The sequence below is a fragment of the Aedes albopictus genome, chromosome 2, assembly GCF_035046485.1.
Source record: "Aedes albopictus strain Foshan chromosome 2, AalbF5, whole genome shotgun sequence".
NCBI lineage: Eukaryota > Metazoa > Arthropoda > Insecta > Diptera > Culicidae > Aedes > Aedes albopictus.
Genome location: NC_085137.1, coordinates 478,356,814 through 478,377,014, shown reverse-complemented (window position 1 = coordinate 478,377,014; position 20,201 = coordinate 478,356,814). Strand labels below are relative to the sequence as shown.

General features: G+C 43.3%; 1 protein-coding gene across 2 annotated transcripts in view; it reads right to left on the bottom strand.

Annotated features, from left to right (window-relative positions):
• The window catches only part of LOC109413956 (basic helix-loop-helix ARNT-like protein 1), a 347,751-nt gene that overhangs the window by 7,192 nt on the left and 320,358 nt on the right, over window positions 1–20,201 (bottom strand). For both annotated transcript variants that reach the window (XM_019687687.3, XM_019687686.3), the window contains exons 6-10: window positions 6,834–7,090; window positions 6,588–6,777; window positions 6,280–6,511; window positions 4,918–5,928; window positions 4,704–4,849 (exon numbers count right to left, since the gene is read on the bottom strand). In XM_019687687.3, the coding sequence (XP_019543232.2) occupies window positions 4,704–4,849; window positions 4,918–5,928; window positions 6,280–6,511; window positions 6,588–6,777; window positions 6,834–7,090 (1,836 nt within the window). The remainder of the gene's footprint in view (window positions 1–4,703; window positions 4,850–4,917; window positions 5,929–6,279; window positions 6,512–6,587; window positions 6,778–6,833; window positions 7,091–20,201) is intronic.

Here is a 20,201-nt window from a genome sequence, read left to right as displayed (position 1 = left end):
AAGTAGGTTTACTAGATATGATCAATAAAATTAACTTGTATTTTTAGATAGGCGACTTCGAATACTTTGACCCATTCTCACCCCCTCTAAGGGGTGAGATTGGGTTAATTTTCAATTATTTGTATAGTTTAGTAGACAATTCATATAATGTGATACTTTCTTGCTCAACTATCACTACCATATAGAAGAGTATACATACCAAATAAAAAGTTATTCCTACTTCAACTGCATTTGTTATTTAACAAACAATCTGTGAGTATCCTTTTTTGACCCATTCTCACCCCCAACGACGGTTCTTTGATATTGAGATCAAAATGTGATATTGGTTTGATTGATATAGGAGATAAAAAATCTAAAAATAATATCTAAAATTTACTCATGGAACATCATTATCAGATCCTATTTAGATCTTGTAGTAGCCAATAGCAGGCAGCTATTCGTTTGATCGTGAAATATCAAATTCTGATATTGTTCAGATGTTCCAGGAACATATTATCGGATATTATTTTCAGAGCTTTTATCTCTCAATCAAACCAATATCACGTTTTGATCGGCAGTATTTCACCTCTACCCGGGCACGAGCTACAGCCCACAGTAAAACGCTATCGTCGAGCGCAAGAATGGTTCCCTCGTCGAAAAGGTGCTGCGGTGTACGCTGTTCGACGCTTACATGGATCAACGCTATTGGACAGAAGCGTTGAGCATGATAGTTCACCTCCAGAACATCCTGCCGACGAAGCCACTCGACGTCACACCCTGCGAAGCTTGGACGGGTGTGAAACCAGAGGTCGACTACTTGAAGATATCTGGCTGTAGTGCTTGGCCACACATCCCGAAAGTTACTGAGAAGAAGCTGGGTACCACGGCATAAAAGTTGACTTTCGTAGGCCAGCGTGACGAAACAAACTGTCGACGAACCAAAAGCGGCGGTGTGACAAACCGCGATGCAGGAGGGCATGGAAGCCTTCAAGGGAACCGGCTCCTGGGAATTTGTCCTCCTACCTCCCCAACGTAAACCTGTGCAAATGAACTTATAAGACGGATATGGTGGTCACTCGATCAAGCAAATTACTTAGACAAGCTTAAACGGCGATTCGCACACGATGTAGCGAAACCATCAATGCGTGGCCGTCTCACTGCTGGGCAGGGAAGTCGCCAACTGAAGCAAAAAGAGTACTACTATACCTACCTCAAGGATACGAGAGATCACAGTGTGCACCTGGGTCCCGGCACCGGTGAAATGAAGTGTTGAGTGAACGCCAACTGCGCCGGCGACAGGGAACACGAAAACAAACGTGTGTTGCCCTTTACTCGACAAAAGTCGTATTCGTTGCGTTAGCGGACGGTTGTCAGCAGCTCATGTAATATTGATAGCTGCTTAGCGACTTGTAGCAATCTCAACCCAGTCCGATTGTCATATGGAAAGATAACCAAACCAGTCCAGCATAAAGATCGTGGAGTCGGAGCGCCTCAAGGCGTTCAAAGCACATCGATATCAATAAGTGCGCCTACGCCAAGGGCCTACATCAACAACGAATCATCAAGCTTTGCTACATCCTAGACAACCAGTCATCGTATAAGATGTTGTATAAGATGTTAAAGTGGAGGCGATATGCCTACATTTTACATGCGCCTAAATGGAGGCACGCACGCATATGGCCTCCACTTATTTATCATCTTATGCAACATCTTATACGATGACTGGTTGTCTGGGATGTCAATCGATCGCATGAAGACAGACCTTATAACAAAGCCGTTAAACCGAGTTAGGCTGGAAAGGCATCGAAATGCTATTGGTATCCAACCAAGATGTCGAACTGACAACGTTGAGGAGGAGTGAAGGGCTACTCAACCATGTGGAACCGTTGTCAAGTCACTGCTCTGCGTTACACGCAACGCAACCCGTACCTAGGAATGAGTGATCGAGAGAGTTTAAAACATGTTCGATTGTTAACTAAGCCTAACCACTAAGAATACCACTCGCAATAATTTTCCCCTTGCCACGATAGTGTAAAGGCTCTGTTGCGGTCGACCTTCTTTCCCGTGCTACTCGTGGAAATCCAAAATAGGCTCAAATCAAACTCAAAGTTCATCATCCGCAGAAGAGGCTGGTACGCCGGTAGAGGTAATGGTCGGAGCGTGGTTGGTGAGGGCTGTGGCTGCGCAACATCTTGACGTGCTAATCGACTTCGCGACCTCGAAGTGCAATAACAGCAAGGACCTAAGGAAGAGCCTGCTGAAACTTCGATATAGCAAGACCATGAAACAGTGGCAGCGACAGAGCCCGTGAAGCTGAAGATGTCCAAGTCTACCCAGACTGAGGCTTTCGCCTTCGCGGGTAACCGGGCGAAAACGCCAAACGCGACTGATTTCTCAAAACAGGCGCAGAAGCATGCGAGGCAGTTGTCGGAAAAGGAACTACCCGGAGGCACTCACAAGGCCCGAAGAAAAACGGGCAACAAAGCTCGTGAATTGAGCTCCAACCTGGCTCCCAGAAGGCTATAAAGTGTGGGTCTCAGAAGGCCGGTCTGTTCCGGGATAAAGGTAGCAGGCGACTACGACCTTGTGTGGATTCTCAAGCACCACTTATTAGGGCGGTCCAAGAAGGGGATACCCTTTGGACTCTAGCGGATAGACGGGAGAAGAAAAAGCAAAAAAAGAACTAGTAGAGCAGTTGCCAGCAAACGGGATAAGGGCGGCGCTCTCAACATAAAGACCGACGAGTCCAAGTACTCGGAGGTTATGAAGGCGATGAGGAGCGATGCTAACCCCACGGTTCTGAGATTCAACGTACGCAGTATCAGACGTACTCTAACTGGTAAAATGAGCATTGAGCCATTATTGGGATGAGATTTCGAATGCGGAGGAGGTCGTTACAATGTGAAATGCGAGAGGCCACCACGGCTTGGTAGGAACATAGGTTACCTTCAACTGGGTACCTATGGCGAATGGCAATGTATCCGACGAAGTAAAGAAAATATAGGTGGGTTCGCTACAATATCGACTACTACAACAGCAAACAGCGGGTGGAGGACTTGGTGACTAGGCCAAAGTCAAGACTTCGTAGGTGAAATATTTAACCTTCCGTAACTCGCGCGGTTGACTACCTGCGTCAGCACCACGCTAATGCTGAGTACAAAAAGCGAGATTTTTTCATCGTGTTGTACAAAATACAACAGCGCGATCGCTTGAGGGTTAAGGAAGTACTCCGCCGTGAGTGCTCGCGCTCGCGTGCGTGCAATGCGACCATGCCTAGGCAAGTCCACCCTAGAAATGGGAGACCACCGGCCAACTGGTGGACTCAAGCGATTGCATGCCTGCGCCGCACCTGCCTACGGCTAGGCGGTGGATGCAGCGAGCACTGTGGACTGAGATATGGGCAACCAAATAGGCCTATCGTGATGTAATGGCTCCTACAGCGCAGTCTCTAGAGCTGTTGGAAGGGATCATCGAGGGGCTTATTCTGTGTCATGATCCCAGTCCTTGGTCTCTTTTCATAGGTCAGCTTGGGACTGGAGCTGGCGATGAGGAACTTATGGGGATTGCAAAGTCCCTCAGCGTAGGTAAGGCCCCAGGTCCTGATGGAGTTCCGAATTAGCCCTTTTTTTAGTTATTGCAGAGGCTCCCGAGATATTCAGGTCTGCAATAAAGAAATGCTTGGACGAGGGAGTTTTCCTAGAGGTTTGGAAGCGGTAGATCCTGCTTCTATCTAAATGGTCTCTTGAGCAACTAGTTCAGCTCCCGGAATGAAAGATCGACCGTAGACGCTATCTTGTCGATTAGGAAGACTGTCAAGATAGCGTTCTAGGGTAAGAGGAAGGGGCTTCCCTACTGTGCAGTAATGAATCTGGATATAAGGAGCGTGTTCAATAGCGCCAGTTGGACGGATATTGCTGATGCGCTCCTGCGACCTGTACAAGATTCTCGGAAGTTACTTCCAGAATCGAGTAGTAGTTTACGGTTCATAGGTGGGTCAGGAATGCTTTCATATAACTTCAGGAGTCCCGCAAGGCCGGTTTTATGGAATTTCATGTACGACGAGGTATTGAGATTGAAGTTCTCAGTGGGTGTTGCCATCTTCGGCTGTAGATATTACGCTGGAGAATTGTTGGAAATACTGCTGTCCACTAGATCGCGGTTGTGGATTTCTAGGACCAGAACTGCCTCATCTCAAAACTGTGGTCTTTGTTGTGAATAACCGGCAATCAGAGCAAAACAAATTGACACATTTTACCGTGACGTTACAACGTTTTGGCTCCTTTTCTGTCAGATTTTCCACTATAACTCGTAAATTAGATCGTAATTCCTCAAATATTTTGCATATTCGGATTCCTTGTAAAATTTCCTATAAATTTAATCTGTCAAACAGTAAATTGTCATTGGAAAAGTATGTTAAAAATGGGAATGAGTAGCGTGACGTTACAACGTTTTCATCATACTTTCCCAATGAAAACTAACTGTTCAAAGAATCATACTTATTAAAATTTTTACAAGGAATCAGAATATGTAAAAATATATGAGGGTTTACGGTCGAATAAACGAGTTATAAAGGAAAATCTGACAGAAAAGGCATCAAAACGTTGTTACGTCACGGTAGAATGTTTCATTACATAACGATATAGGGTGAGGGGGAGTATGCAGGTAAAGGCAATCACTTCGAAGCGCTCCATCAAACAAACAAATAACAAATGACCAAAACTTACCACTATACTGTCCAGCTGCTGCAACGATTTGCTCTGCAAATTTTCATATCCACTGACTTGAGCCCGCAGCTTGGCCGTATCGTCATCCACCTTCATCAGCGACTGATCGACCGCATGAAAGGCTTGCGGCAACATTGTTATGAGATCTAAAATAAAGAACGCAACTTCAGTTCAATTGTCCCTTCTAACACCCCAACCTGTATGCTAAACTCACCCGTTGCCGGATTGGAAAGCCGAGTCCTGCACGTATCCAGATCCAGTATGGTATTGACCTTAGGCCGCTTCTGGACCACAAAGTCAGCCGTGTGTCCAATGGTGGAGCCGTCCGAACTTGAGTCCAAGCAACTACTGTTGCTGTGGGTCCTTTTCAGTACGCTGATCGACCGACTGTGACCGCTGGCGGTGTTGTCCACTATCCGCGAAACCGACGTCGACGGAGTGGCAGCAATGGCCGGTGGAGACGTAGGCGGAATGCTACCACCGAACGGGCTTCGACTGTTTCGCTGGTGTGATGCAGGTGAGAATACGGAACCGCCACTGCTACTGCTGCTGGTACTGCCGGCCGGAGAGAACGGTTGGATGAAGTCGTGGTCCGTGCCGTGTAGCGGAGGAACACGCGACTCCAAGGCGGGACTATGAGCTTTTTGCAGAACTGAAGGCCTTGTGATGATCCCCGATGAGCTGCCACCAGAATGTTCCTTTGGTTTGGGACTTGTCCCGGCGGAGTCTCTCAACGGTGAGTTGCTTCCGTTGGACATCTTCTTGGAAGCGATCGCAATCACGTTCATACTCTTGACGATGGCTGACTTGACAGTCTTTGAACTTGGTGCAATTATGGCAAGCTGTGAGCCCTCCGGCGCATCCGTTTCTTGCGAAGCCGTCGATGGCAGGGCTCGGTCCGAGGGTTCGTCATCTTCCGAGTGAAGGTTCGTCAGCAGATTCAGAACGGCTTTCTCGATTTGGGTGGGGTTTTCCACGGCCGGTTCGTCACTTTCGTCGGGGAGATCTTCCGCCTCAACGATGACGGAGAACTTGTGCTTCATTTCACGGACAAGCCGACGACCTTCCTCGTCGGAGACTAGGGTGTTGATGCACACGAACGATTGCACCTTCTTTGAGCTGTCGTCCACTTCTAGATATCCTCGAGTTTTCAGATATACAAAGTCTCCCGTCCTGGTCATGAGCCGGTAGCAAGATTCGCCATAGTTCTGGCTGTAGTCGTACACTGGGAAAGGAAAAGAAGATATTGTTGAATCAGTAAAAACCAATCACAAGTACTTCGTGAAGGCATTCAGCCTTTCCTGTTCCCAAGCGAACAAAAAACATTCGGAAGCATTGAGCACTGAGGCAGACAATCCTCGGAAAATAACTAAGAGCACACTTTTGAAAAGACATTTGGGATTATTAGAATTGTGGATTTAAACGATACATGGATATATTGTGCATCCAAGTCCTAGAGTCTGCCTTCAAACATGACTACCGAGGAGTTCGCTGGTGAAAAGTGCCACTAAGATTTGGCTACTAACATACACTGTAGTTCAAAATTAAATATTTAAGAAACCAAAACCAAACTTACTCTGCCGCAGGGCCACGATGACCCACCGGACGTCGTCCTTGTGCATGAAGGTGAACGGTGACAGGCCGGAGACTTCCGTCGTCAGGTACCCGGCCACGACCGATATCCGATGGTCACACTGCACTATCCGGCCGTCAATCAGGTGACGCGTTTTGTACTCATACCGGCAAGCCTCAATCAAACGATCACAGATGGTTGGCACTTTTTGCACTCGAGCCATTGCTACCAGAACCTGCAATTTGCGAGATTATGCAAGCGATCGTCATTAGTAGATTGCATCGATCGTTATGTATTTAGAGTATACTTACAATATCATTGCCGTTAATGCTATGAAGTGAAATCCCGTCGTCGCGACCGCGCGCCCTCCTGAGAAGCTGCAGCCCCGAGGGGCCACTTGGTCGCTCTCCTCGCGGTGCGGCGTCCGCCCGTCGGAAAAATCCATCTATCGTGACTAGCTCGTATGCTGTGGGCTCCGATCGAGGTCCTGCCCTGGCGATCCTAAAAATTGAAACCGTTATCTCCGTGAACTTACACCACCATCATTCGATCCCAACCTTAACGTGAACTTTCTCCTGTCCTGTCGCAGCTTGCGATCGATCTCGTCCTCCTCGTCCTGCGAGCGTCGCTGTTGCTCCTCGGCGCTCGTTTCTGTCGTCATGCCGGCGGAAGTGGACGTCCGACTCGTGGACGGAGTCGGAACCGAAGCCGAGTCGAACAAATTGACTAAGTTGCTGGGCACCAGCTGCTGCTTGAGCAAATTTTGATCATCCGGATGGATCAGGTTGAACAGATTCTGGCCGTAGAGATCGGTCTATACAGACAGGGAGAAGGGAACAAAAACAAACGCATTATCAACGAGGGGGCACATTTAATTGCCGTTTTGAAGGATGGTCGATGAAATCATTAAAAACTCGTTACTTTGATAAGTAATGTTGTGCCCGGACAGGCGACGACGACGACAACGCCGATTCCATGAAGGCATATACACATAGTGTGGAACGTAGACGTGTTTGCCTGCTAACAGTGCTTACGTAAGGCCGTGAGCGCGTCTACAATGTAAGCTTTATTGCTTGCAGTAGCTGCTGGCCAGTTCTCGACTTTAATTAAATACTATACTAAGTGGCGATGGGTAAATATTTGCGTAGTAATATAAATTGTAACGTGCACCGATGCACGACACGGTCCGCAGACGTGTGCCTTGGCTGGTCTGGTGGTGCAGTGAGAACTCTTGGGATAGTTTCCTGCACGCTCTGGAGTGTATGTACTTCTGCGCAAACTGGACTATGGTCAAGAATAAGTACGGCGTAATTTCTGCAGCTGCCCCAGCAGGTAGCTATAAGAAATCGAACGTAATCCAGAATTATGGAATTGCGTACGTGGTTGAACTATATTTACGAACGGAGAAACGCACTTGTTTCAATATTTGTACGATATGTTTCAACTGGGTCATAAGGTTTATGAAATATTTCATATTTTAATCGCCGAAATCGACATCAATGAACAGATTGTGAATTTACGGTCCTAAACAGATTTATCTAAGATTTTTCCATGGTACTTCTTGCGGATCCTTCAGGCATGTTTGCAGTCATTCTTGCACATATTTCCTCAAGAGAACCGTGCATGGATGCTGAATTCTTAATGATGCTCGTTTCAGAATTTCTTCCAGAGTTTTTTACAAAATTTTCATGAGATTTAAGCCAGCGTTTATCCCAAGCTTACGGCACAAGTTTGTGCCAGGATATTTTTCACAGGTTATCGTAAGTTTCTGCTTGGATCTCTCCCAGAATTCGTCTTAGATGGTTTTAAATAAATTCCTTCTAGTGCTCCTCTTCGGAATAACCCAGGAATCCTTTACGTAGTTTTCGGCAAAAAATTCAGAATTTCTCCTAGAGCATCTCACGGGATTTTTGCAGGAGTTTTGTTCGTTTTTAATTCCTCCTCCTTAAAAGATTAAAAAAAGTTTTCCTCCTTCAAGTTCTTTTAGAAGTTTTTGTGAGTATTTTCTAGTATTTCCCCCGGGTTTTCCGAGTTTTCGCGAAGTTTCGTTTGGAGCTTTTCTTGGAACTTCTTAATCAGGAAGATTTCCCGAGATTCCTTCCGGTATACCTTCCGGGATGTCTATCATAATCTTTCAGGATTTATCGTGGACTTTGTTCCAAGGTTTTTAGCGGGGTTTCTTTAGAAGCTTCTTTTTAGAATTCTGCAAGAGCTATGGCTGATATGGAGTTATAGAGTTCTTCACACGATTTCCTTCTTAGGGTTTTCTAAGATTTTCTTCATAGCTATTTCCGAGATTTCTTTCAATATTTTTCCCGGGATTACTCCTACAGTTCCTCCCGGATTTCTTGTAGAATTCCTCCCCCACTAGATTTGTCCTCAAGCTCTTCGTGAGACTTTATTCGGAGTCTAAATCGAGAATGTTTCCAAAACTATTCACTCAGATCTTGCTGCAACTTTTCCTGAAAATTATCCCGAAATTTCATTGGGGATAATCTCTGAAAATCCTTACGAGTAATTCCCACAGAAATATCGGAAGAAGTCCTAGTGGAATGGGCGAAAAACTCCGAAGGATCATTGGAGAAATCCCGAGAGTAACTTTGAAACAAAAAATCGAAACATACTTGGACACCTTGGAACAACTTTTAAGAGTAATTCTGGGAGAACTGGTTTTTTTTTGGGAAACCCAGTAAGGAACTCTGTAAACCTGTAAGAGAAATTTCGGGAGAAACTACGGGAGATATCGCGCGAAGGACTCCAAGAGAAAATCCCTAGAAACTCTTCAAAGGAAATCCATGAAAGAATTTTTGCAGAAGTCTCGCAAAAAAATCGATAGAATCTTAGCGGGAACTTTGTTTTATGGCCGGGGGTACATAAATTGAAACATCAAATTGTTGATTGGATTATTGTACAAAGATTCCCTCTTTTATGCCGTGTTCCAATTTATGTTTCGCGAGAAGCGAGTTTGAGATGGAGCCAGAGGTTATGAAAACCCTCCTGGCCCCATCTCAAACTCCCACGGAGCTCAAAATAAGGTGGTTCTAAGAAGAATCAGGAGCATTACAGGGGATTGCTTATGGGAGATTTCAGTGAACACTCACTTTTAAAGAGTTACACTCACTTGCTATTTTCTCAGCTTAGAAGCGTGCAATCAAGAAACAATGTATGTACGACTTTTGCCTTGAAGTTTTGCCGAATAGAGTAGAGGATGCGACTCTCCACGAGGTGAGTGTAATTTTCATTCACCTCGTGGAGAGTTGCCTTTGCAGCTCCCTCACGACTTCGGTATGCGTATGCGACCCCTACTCTATTTGACAAAGTTTTAGACAAAACCACAAGGCAAAAGCCATTTTTTGACTGCACGCTTCTGAGCTGAGGAAATAGCAAGTGAGTGTAACTCTTTGCAAGTAAGTGCTCCCATCCTTGTTTCAGGCACCACTCAAGGATGCTTCAAGCGACCCCAGCGGCGTTTCAAAAGGATTATAGGGGTTTCCGGAGCATTTCAAGGAATATTAGGGCGTTTCAGCGCAATTCCAAGTTTCAGGGTATATCAGAAGCCTTTAAAAGGGCGTTCCAATGGACGTTACAATGCCGCAGAACATCTCCTGACACCCTCTGAAACTAGCTGAGTTCACCTGAAGCTCCGCTAAAATCTCCTGGAACCACATGATACCGCTGAAACATGCTTGAAAATCGCTAAATCACAACTGAGACCCCTGAAACTCTCAAATCTAACTTTTAACGCCATTGAAACCACCAAAAATATCCCTGAAAACTCTCTGAAACGACCCTGACACCCCATGAGGCCTCTGGGTAGGGGTGCGCAAGACCGAGTTGCTTTATACAGTACATTAGTTCCCCCACTAGTAGTCAGAACTAGCGGTTGTTTCGGAATACTTGGTATTTATACTACACCAGAGTATGCAATATGCATTGAAATTACCTTCTCTTTTCTCAAATACTACACTCATAAAGTAGAGTTTCCGATGCGTCTGTAGTGAAGTAGTTTCTTTAGACTTTCTAATGAATGAATCTTAGATGTCGAGATGGGCAGTGCCGGGTTAACAATCCTGAGACAACACTTAATTCGCGTTTGCTCAGCTTTAGGTGGGTATTTTTCACGCTTGGATGAAAACCCCTGGAAACTTCCTCTGAAGCCTCAGAGCCTCAGAAAACACCCAGAAACCCCCTTAAATCCCCTGTAACGTCTCTGAAAAACCCTTGCTAGCCCAAGAAATGCCTCTGAAATCTGTATTTTTTTGAAACGTCCATAAAACACTCTAAACCAGCTTCACAAATTCTCCTGAGATGCCCATGAAATGAATCTATGACAAAAGGTCGAAGGACAAAAGGTCGAAGGACAAAAGGTCGAATGGACAAAAGGTCGAATGGACAAAAGGTCGAATGGACAAAAGGTCGAATGGACAAAAGGTCGAATGGACAAAAGGTCGAATGGACAAAAGGTCGAATGGACAAAAGGTCGAATGGACAAAAGGTCGAATGGACAAAAGGTCGAATGGACAAAAGGTCGAATGGACAAAAGGTCGAATGGACAAAAGGTCGAATGGACAAAAGGTCGAATGGACAAAAGGTCGAATGGACATAAGGTCGAATGGACAAAAGGTCGAATGGACAAAAGGTCGAATGGACAAAAGGTCGAATAGAACAAAAGGTATAATTGACAGTAGACAATTTGGAAGACATGATAAAGTGGTCAGTAAAACGACAATTAGCTTATATGCAGCTATTTACTACCGCATTGCAATTCGAAATAGATGCCTAGAATGATAGAAAGTAGAAACCAATGAGCCATTTTACGAGACGTTTCGGATCAGCTGATCGCTTATGTCATGAATGAAAATGAAAATTTGACAGGAGGTTGCGCCCAAGCCCGTGAGTGTTAATATCAATATCAACACTGTTGTCGTTTCGTAATCTAGACTATAGAAGGATATAAAGTAATGTTATTCATGAAAGTGAAATCCGCCGAAAATGCTTTGAAGCTCTTTGGAATGCCTCCAAAATCCTCCTTAAAACCCCAGAAACCCCATGTAACGCACCTCAGACCTTCCGAAACCCCTGAAAATGCTATGTAACGCTTCCGTAACGTTTGTGAAATCCACCGAAAATTCTCTGAAGCTCCTTTGGTATGCCTCCAAAATCCCCCTAATACCCCCGGAAACCCCATGTAACGCACCTCAGACCCTTCGAAACCCCAGAAAACGGCATGTAACGCCTTCGTAACGTTTCTGAAATCCACCTAAAAATGCTTTGAAGCTCTTTGGAATGCCTCCAAAATCCCCCTTAAACCCCCAGAAACCCCATGTAACGCACCTCAGACCTTCCGAAACCCCTGAAAACGCTATGTAACGCTTCCGTAACGTTTGTGAAATCCGCCGAAAATGCTCGGAAGCTTTTTGGAATGCCTCCGAAATCCCCCTAATACCCCCAGAAACCCCATGTAACGCACCTCAGACCCTCCGATACCCCAGAAAACGGCATGTAACGCCTTCGTAACGTTTCTGAAATCCGCCGAAAAATGCTCTGAAGCTCTTTGGAATGCCTCCAAAATCCCCCTAATACCCCCAGAAACCCCATGTAACGCACCTCAGACCCTCCGAAACCCTCAGAAACGCCATATAACGCCTCTGTAACGTTTGTGAAATCCGCCGAAAAATGCTCTGAAGCTCTTTGGAATGCCTCCAAAATCCTATAATGAAAAAAATGTACTATACGGTTCACGGGCTGGGAGGTATGGCTTTCAATCTTTGGAGGAATAACTTATGAAAGCTTAAGAATCCGTTTTTGAGTTATTCTTGCAAAGACTGAACGCCATACCTCCCAACATAATCATCAGCAGTCGAAATTCGAAGAAATTATTTATACTTATACAGTGTAATTCGTCGGAACTACCTATAAATCCAAGAGGGGATGAATCATCCCGGATAATCACTAATCACAAGTAGTATTTTTTTTCTGCAGTAGAGATAGAAAGAACAGCTATTGAATTAAAGAAGGCAAAATTTCTGATTAAATTATAAGTACCTAAATAGTCGATAAATTATTCAGTAACAAAACTTAAAAGAACAGCCTATAAATTTAAGAAGGAAAAATTACTGAACAAAACATCAAACTAAATTGCCATTAAATACTACACCAACACAACTTGAAAGAATAGCCTATAAACAAAAAAAGGAAATATTTCCTATAGAAATGTCAGTGGCTGAAATACATATGATTACTATAAAAGCACCATAATGTTTCTCTCAATGAGCAAGAACATGAACCATTCGACCTTTTGTCCCATTCGACCTTTTGTCCATTCGACCTTTTGTTCATTCGACCTTTTGTCCATTCGACCTTTTGTCCATTCGACCTTTTGTCCTTCGACCTTTTGTCCTTCGACCATTTGTCCTTCGACCTTCTGTCCTAAAGCCCATGAAATTACCTCCATGGGAGCCCTCAGAAACCCTTTGAATTATATAAAGCCCTTTAACCTTACTGAAATCCACCATAAAACCTCCCTAAATACCCCTGAAAATATTTGGAAACGACAATGCAAGTTCCACATAATCTGCGTAAAAACTTTTGAAACCTAAGTCTCCTGAAATCTCTCCTGGAACCCATTTAAACTTCTCCCTGAGAACCCTATCGCTCTCCTTTTAAAACTTTCTAGCTCATCCTACGTCCTTGCCTCTCTTAGGTCTTCCAGGAATCTCCTTTAGCTTTCTCCCCAAAACAGCTCCGTGCAGTGTAGTTTTAGGTTCCATCATTACAAATTGCATATCCTTAAGTGCAATATAAATTGTAATTTATAATAGATATACAGCATACACAAGCGAAATGGTCATTGTCAGAAGATACTCTCAGCTAATAACTATGGAAATGCTCATAGCACAGTATTCTTGGAAGATTCGGAAGTTCGCTTGCCGGGAGTTTGTTTTGGCGCGAACAGTAAACATTGACCGACCAGTTTGCGTTACAGTCACTATATGAACAGTCTGGCGAATAAAAAATCCTAAGAACTGGCAACTGGCTTATTTACTGCCAGCACTAGGAAAAGTTCAAGCTTTCGATTGACTTTGTGTTTTCAGAACATAAATTTATTAACTTTACGGATATAATACTAGCCTCGTATTTATTAAAGCTCTCACGAAATGTCAAGTTCAATTGGTTCCGATAAAATTGGCTCCAATAGTTCCATCCGCCAGACTGTATATATAGTGACCGTAGTTTGCGTTCGCTTTGTGCCATACGTCGTCGTTTCCAGTGTGTGTAGAGAGGGAGAAGCAAATTTTCGGGATTCACGCACGCTGGGTTTCGGTATTTTTATTTTTATTTTTTCCTCTATCCTACGTTCGACTAGAGACTCAGCAAGAAATATGAACGAGTGAACAGTTGATGTAGTTTGGAGGGCATCCTTAAGGTTTCATTAGACTGTTTGCCATTACGAAAAATATTTGCCATTGAAGCCCGACATTCATCCAAGGTTGCTATGATTCAGGATGTGTTGATCATTTGTTGGGTTTGTTTGGCCAAATATTTGTCATGTCTAATAGGACCTTTAGCCTATTAGATGCTGCAACCAAAGGCAAACACAGAAAAATAGCTGAATAGGAATATCCGGTGAGTTCGTTCCTTGTTGCTCTCTTTTATATATGAACTGGATTCCCGGCAAATGTTTAAAGGGATGACCAGGCTTTTGTCACGAGATAACGACCATCATGTGGTTTTTCGAAGGTTCTTCTTATTCTGTATAGCTCTACGTTCCCACTGGAACTTGGTCTGCCTTTCTCCAACTTAGTGATTTTGTAGACCAGAACGGGAATCGAACCAGCCGTCTCCGGATTGACGATCCATAGCCTTAACCACTAGGCTAACTGGAGACCCGAAGGTCTTCAATGATTTTTGCTCAACCTGCTACAACAAGCATTTAGGTGGTAGTTCATTCCCTTCCGGTATGACTCTGCAGCCATAGGTAATCTTTGCGCTGATGATAGGTCACAACTATGGTAGTGCTCATAAAACACCAAGCTGAGAAGCAGCCTTTCTCCCAACAGGGACGTTATGCCACGATGTACAAATATTGGCACTGAATAATCCTCCCTATTTTTGCGCAGGACATAAACATGATGCATAAAAGATGGTATTAGAGAGCACTAAAAAAAAACTAGGAGAAATCCCTGATGGATTTGGTAAAATTTGAAAAAAATTCTCAAGGAATTCAGCAAGGAACTATTTATAGGAGCGATTCCGGGAAATCCTCTGAATAAAATCATGAATGGAACTCATAGACAGAGATTGCGGAACTACCTCTTGAAGAAATCCAGGGAGAAACGCTGGAAGGAATCCTGGGAAATCTTCAAATACAAGTCCCAGAAGAAGCTCTATGAGAAATCCCAGATTAAACTTCAAACAAAATCCGTCGAAAAGTAAATTCCTTGAAAAAAATACAGGAGCAGTTCCGGAAGAAATCTCGCTAGAAATTTCTGCCAAACTACCGCACAATGGAGAAAAATAGGTATCAAACGCGAATAAATTCAATATCTCTGCTTTGAGTGGATAGATTTGGTGAATTTTTGACACAAACTGCAAAAATCTCTATTGTTTGAGATAAGGAGGGTGTCATTCACCGAACAATGTTGAAAATCAGTGTATTAAGCACTATTTACCCCGCTCTCTCTAACTTTTTTGTAGAACAGTATATGGTGTCACCAAGGGTGTCACGGTGTTCGACTGTGATACCTTCGAGGTACTGGAGGAATTTGTTGATCTCGGACCCTTACTAATGACTGACAGCGAAATCAGTCGTGGAATACGTAGGTGCCTACTACGGGCTCCAGAAGAAACCTGCGCGGTCATAAAAGATAACCGCCACACCAAATGTACCATGTACGACATGCTAATGGTTCTCTACGGATACGAGAAATGGACCATGTTCGAGAAGGACCTGCAAGCATTCGGAGTTTTCGAGCGATGCATGCGAATGACGATCTTCGGCAGCGTGCAGGAAAATGGTGTGTGGCGGCGATAAATGAATTACGAATTCGCTGTACTCTTCAACGAACCCAGCATCCAGAAGGTGGCCAAAGCTGGACAAGGCTTGTTGCAAGAATGCCGGACACAACCCTGTAAAGTTTATGTTTGCTTCTGATCTGGTTGGTACAAGAAGGCGTGAAGAGTATTGACTAGTGAGTACGAAGATCGCACTAGGTGGCGCGAGATCTTGTGAACATTGGGCATGACCGTGGATGGAGAGCGGTTGTCACACACCGGATATTGTGGCGTACTATTGCCGATCTCTCTCTCTCTTCTTGGCGTAACGTCCTCACTGGGACAACGCCTGCTTCTCAGCTTAGTGTTCTATGAGCACTTCCACAGTTATTAACTGAGAGCTTCCTTTGCCAATGACCATTTTGCATGTGTATATCGTGTGGCAGGCACAAAGATACTCTATGCCCAAGGAAGTCAAGGAAATTTCCTTTACGAAAAGATCCTGGACCGACCGGGAATCGAACCCGTCACCCTCAGCATGGTCATACTGAATACCCGTGCGTTTACCGCCTCGGCTATATGGGCCCCATTGCCGATAACATTACTAAAACTGACAAGAGTAAACTTCAGTATCTTAAAGTGTCCAGTACTAGAATTTAGAATATTGGAGCGTGATATAATTGGAACACATTTTTTCGAATTTTTTTTTTAATAAGCAGACACTTACACACAATAAAACGCGAACAAAAACCGAACAAAACATCAAACACAGTATAGTAGACGTTCGGCCGTTGCAAACGGTTCATTGGCAATGCTTTTCAAATCCAAGTCCGGTAAGTGCAACACATTTTCAATTATCGCACCGCCAAACGTCAAAATGGTGCGCCGTGTTAGCCCAAATAAACAGTCTGATCACGTTCACACGGTTATTTATTGTCGGTTGACAACTTGCTGACATCTGTCAGTTGTTGCAGTTATCGGATTTGGTTCGCTAAGTGAAACTGCAGTCTCTATATAACACAGTCTGGCGGATAGAACTATCGGAGCCAATTCGATCGGAGCCAATTAAACTTGACATTTCGAGAGAGCTTGAATATGAGGGAGTATTGTATCTGTAAAGATATTAAACAAAGCACAAAGTCTGTCGAAAGCTTGAACTTTTTCTAGTGTTGCTGGTATTTTTGGTTAACAACTCCAGTTGCCAACTCTTGGGATTTTCTATTCACCAGACTGTATATATAGGGACTGAAAGTGAAACGTAAACATGTTGCAGTTATCGAACATCTACTGTATTATTATTCTTGTAATGATTTTTTTTATTCAACTCTAAACTATATACATATTACATTTTTGCTTGCCACCCAACGCCCATATTTCTGGTAAGTATAATGCTGCGTAAAGCTGAAAGTTTATTAAGTCAGTTCGAATTTCACTTGAAGAGCGAACTCAGAAGTTCAAGTTTAGTTCAATTCTGGTTTCGTTGAACTTGATTCTCCGAAAAGTTATACATATTTTGCTTATGAAGTTGAAAGTACAATACAAGGTTTTGATTTCACTTCCTAACGACCTCAATGTCAAAACAAGTTCAGAAAGGACTTACTTTGAGCTTTATGAACAAAGTTCAATCAAGTGTTCACCGAACTCATATTGAACTTTTGCGTGCCTCTAAAGTTAAAATATAGTTCAGCTGGACAACATGACGGGCTTGGTGGTCTAGTGGCTACCGCTTCTGATTCGTATGCAGAAGGTCATGGGTTCAATCCCTGGCCCGTCCCTTTTCATCCTACTTTGTATCTTTCTATCCACTTCCACTCTCTCTCTCTCTCGCTCTTCTCTACATATACAACTCATGTATATTCATGTGTTCATAGCCATCGCTAGAACCAGAAACGAATTGGAAAAAAGTCGTTTCCCTCCCTTCCAATTTCCACTCACAGCACAGTGAATATAACGCCAACAAGTTATGCAACCAAAGCGTGCTGTGCCGCTTGACCTTATTCACCTCATTCACCACACAATCTATCAACCTTACGAACACTATAAATAACCCCATATCCATGGATCGCATCACCGACCCAACGGTGACACCCAGATCTCCCATCCTTTCCGTCTAACAAATACCCCAGTCCGTGCTGGATGTGGGGATGCAGAGGTGATCTCGGTCTTTAGTAGCAACAACCAGCACACTCTAACATTCCTTCCCTTCCCAACTGACTATAAGGACGTGGCCGGCGCCGGTATTGATCCAAAATGTATGAGCAGCTAGAATTGCACTTTGAGAATAAGTGGAGTGTCCCAGCCCTTATTCATTTGGATCTCAGTGCAATTGGTACCAGCTCAGATCAATAACGGAGTAGCAACCATTGACATGTATAGTCAGATTTGATCGTTGATCGTTTGAATATAGTTCAGCTGGACAACAGTTTCGAATGTCCTGTACGAAATTGTTTCGAACTTATTACTCAAAGTTCGGATAATATTAATCGTACCAAATGTGAACTTCACATAAAATTCGGATAAAGCGGAGCCCGGGGGAAGCTCTCATTCAGTGAAATCGCTTGGCAATCCTGTATACTGTATACCGCATTCTGTTTGTTTGGTGGATATTTTGAAAGTAAGAAAACGCGTCAGCTGATAATTGAGCTTCATCCTGCTCCATATATAAAAAAAGGAATTATCCCACAATGCTATTTTTATATTTTTTGTGACGCTGGAAAGAAACGTACTTAGTTTATAGTTTGGGAAGCATTTATGAAATAAACTGATAACCAGTCACTGTTCCAGTTGGGAAGGAAAAACGATATTATCTACTTTTCGTTCAATAGTTATGTTGTGGAGATTGTTAGGTGCGAACTTTGCCCTGCATTACTATACTAATGTGCAAAGTATTAAACTCCATCACGATTCATTTGTCCTGCCTTATTTGGAATATATGCTTTCTATCGATTATCATAACGTGATATAATCGAAAAAAATACCGTGCTTAAATCGAGAGTGATATAATGGAGCGTGATTAAATAGAACCGTGACAAAATCGAAAAACCACTGTAATGCCTAATTTTCTACAAATAAGGCGGATACAAATTTAATTTTGACTTTTTGTCTCCCCCCACTTCAAAATTTTTTTACCGGATTTGGCATTTCGAGGGGGCAGATAAAAACATATTTATCAAAATATCGGGTCTTGCTAAAAATTCTTTAACAAATCCGATGAGTTTTTAATATTTTTCATATTAAATGTTTTATATTTTTATCCCCCCCTCGACCAGCCAAAAAGTGATGGGACAAAAAGTGAAATAAATATTTGTAACGGCCTAACAGTGAAAAGTCTTTCTAGGCAATCCAGTGGTGACGACGGTCGGGCAGTATTACGTTCTCTTTGATCGTCATCGTCGATCTAGAACCGATTGCACAAACTGCAGCTGATGCAAATTGTCACGTTTTGACGCGAAACTGAATCGTTGTACGTCACACAGTCGAAACTCCAACTTCTACGTCATTTCGGAGATGACTGTCATAAGCGTGCCCGGGGAGGCCACAGCAGCAGTTGCTTTGGCGCATGCCGCCCGCCTACCTCAGTCCGATCTGAACAGAAAGTATTGTTCAAAGTCGTGTGCACTTGACTCAGTTGGAAGACAGTTGCCGCAAATGGGCTGGCATGTTCCGGGGCATTGATAACGTTCGCCAAAATTATGATCGGAGCGTCGTCATCATAAAATTGCATCACGGAAAATTACTGGAAGGTAACGGTTTGGCACACACCGTGGAAAAGTACTAAACAAGTGCGCTGGGCTTAGCATCAGTCCAAACTTAATAAAAAAAATGCGATGATTAGCATTCGGTTCAACGGATTATCGCCTTAGCTTTGATTAAATCGTCGTGTTATTGTTGGTATTACTGAATCATGTGACAAGTTGATTGACTTATGCCAGGGAAAATGAAAATCATTGACATGAAAAGAATCTTAAACACAGTAATCTCAAACTTATTTATCTCGTTCGAACTAGATTATGGAAGCTGTGTAGAAAACGATTGGATCCAAACAATGCAGATTGATCTGGTTTCCAGTGCAACTTACTGGACGAACCCCCCAGTTCACAAATTATCATTTTTTGTTGTCTTTTACGTACAACAAGTTGTGCTAAAAGGCTATAATTACTTATTTTTGCAGAAAATCTCCTCTCCGGGAGGGTCACGGGGCCGGTCAAATGAGAAAATAAAATATTTTGACAGGCCAAACCCACCCAGAAAATTAAAACTGTTTACTATGCGATATTCACGAATGCATGCTATAATCAAATCAACCCCTCGGAATACCTGCTATTGTTTCTGCAAAGTCATCGTCAGTTGTTTTCGATCATTAGCGAACTGTTCTATTGGAAAGTTATACAAACACCCGTAGGTATAGTATTGTCACTATCCTCCGATTATCGAATAGGTGCTATCTTGTGACCCACTTAGGACCATGACTGGGCGAAAACCGACCATGACCACGGTTGAAATCCATTCCCCTGGCACCTAATTAAAATTTGAAGAAAAAAGGCACGTCCGCGGGCTGGTCTCATGCGCGAAACAGGTTTGCGCTTTAAGGCGGTCGGTGGTGGTTCAAATCGCGAAGATCGTAATCAAATTAACGATTTGTTTCGGAGATTTGCGATGGCTTTTCTTCTTTCTGGCATCGTCACATGTCATCTAGGACAGAGCTTACTCCTCAGATAAGAGTTTTTAAACTCTTCTACAATTTTCAGCTGAAGACTTTTCTTATTGATTATTCATATTTTTGCATGCGTACACTCCCGATCAAAAGTTTGGACATACCCTAAAAAACGTGAGATTTGAAAAAGTGAAGTCTCATATAACATTCAATATGTAGGGTAAGAAATCTAGCTTTGAACTAGTCAAATTGTAATCTTAATTTGAACCATTTCGAA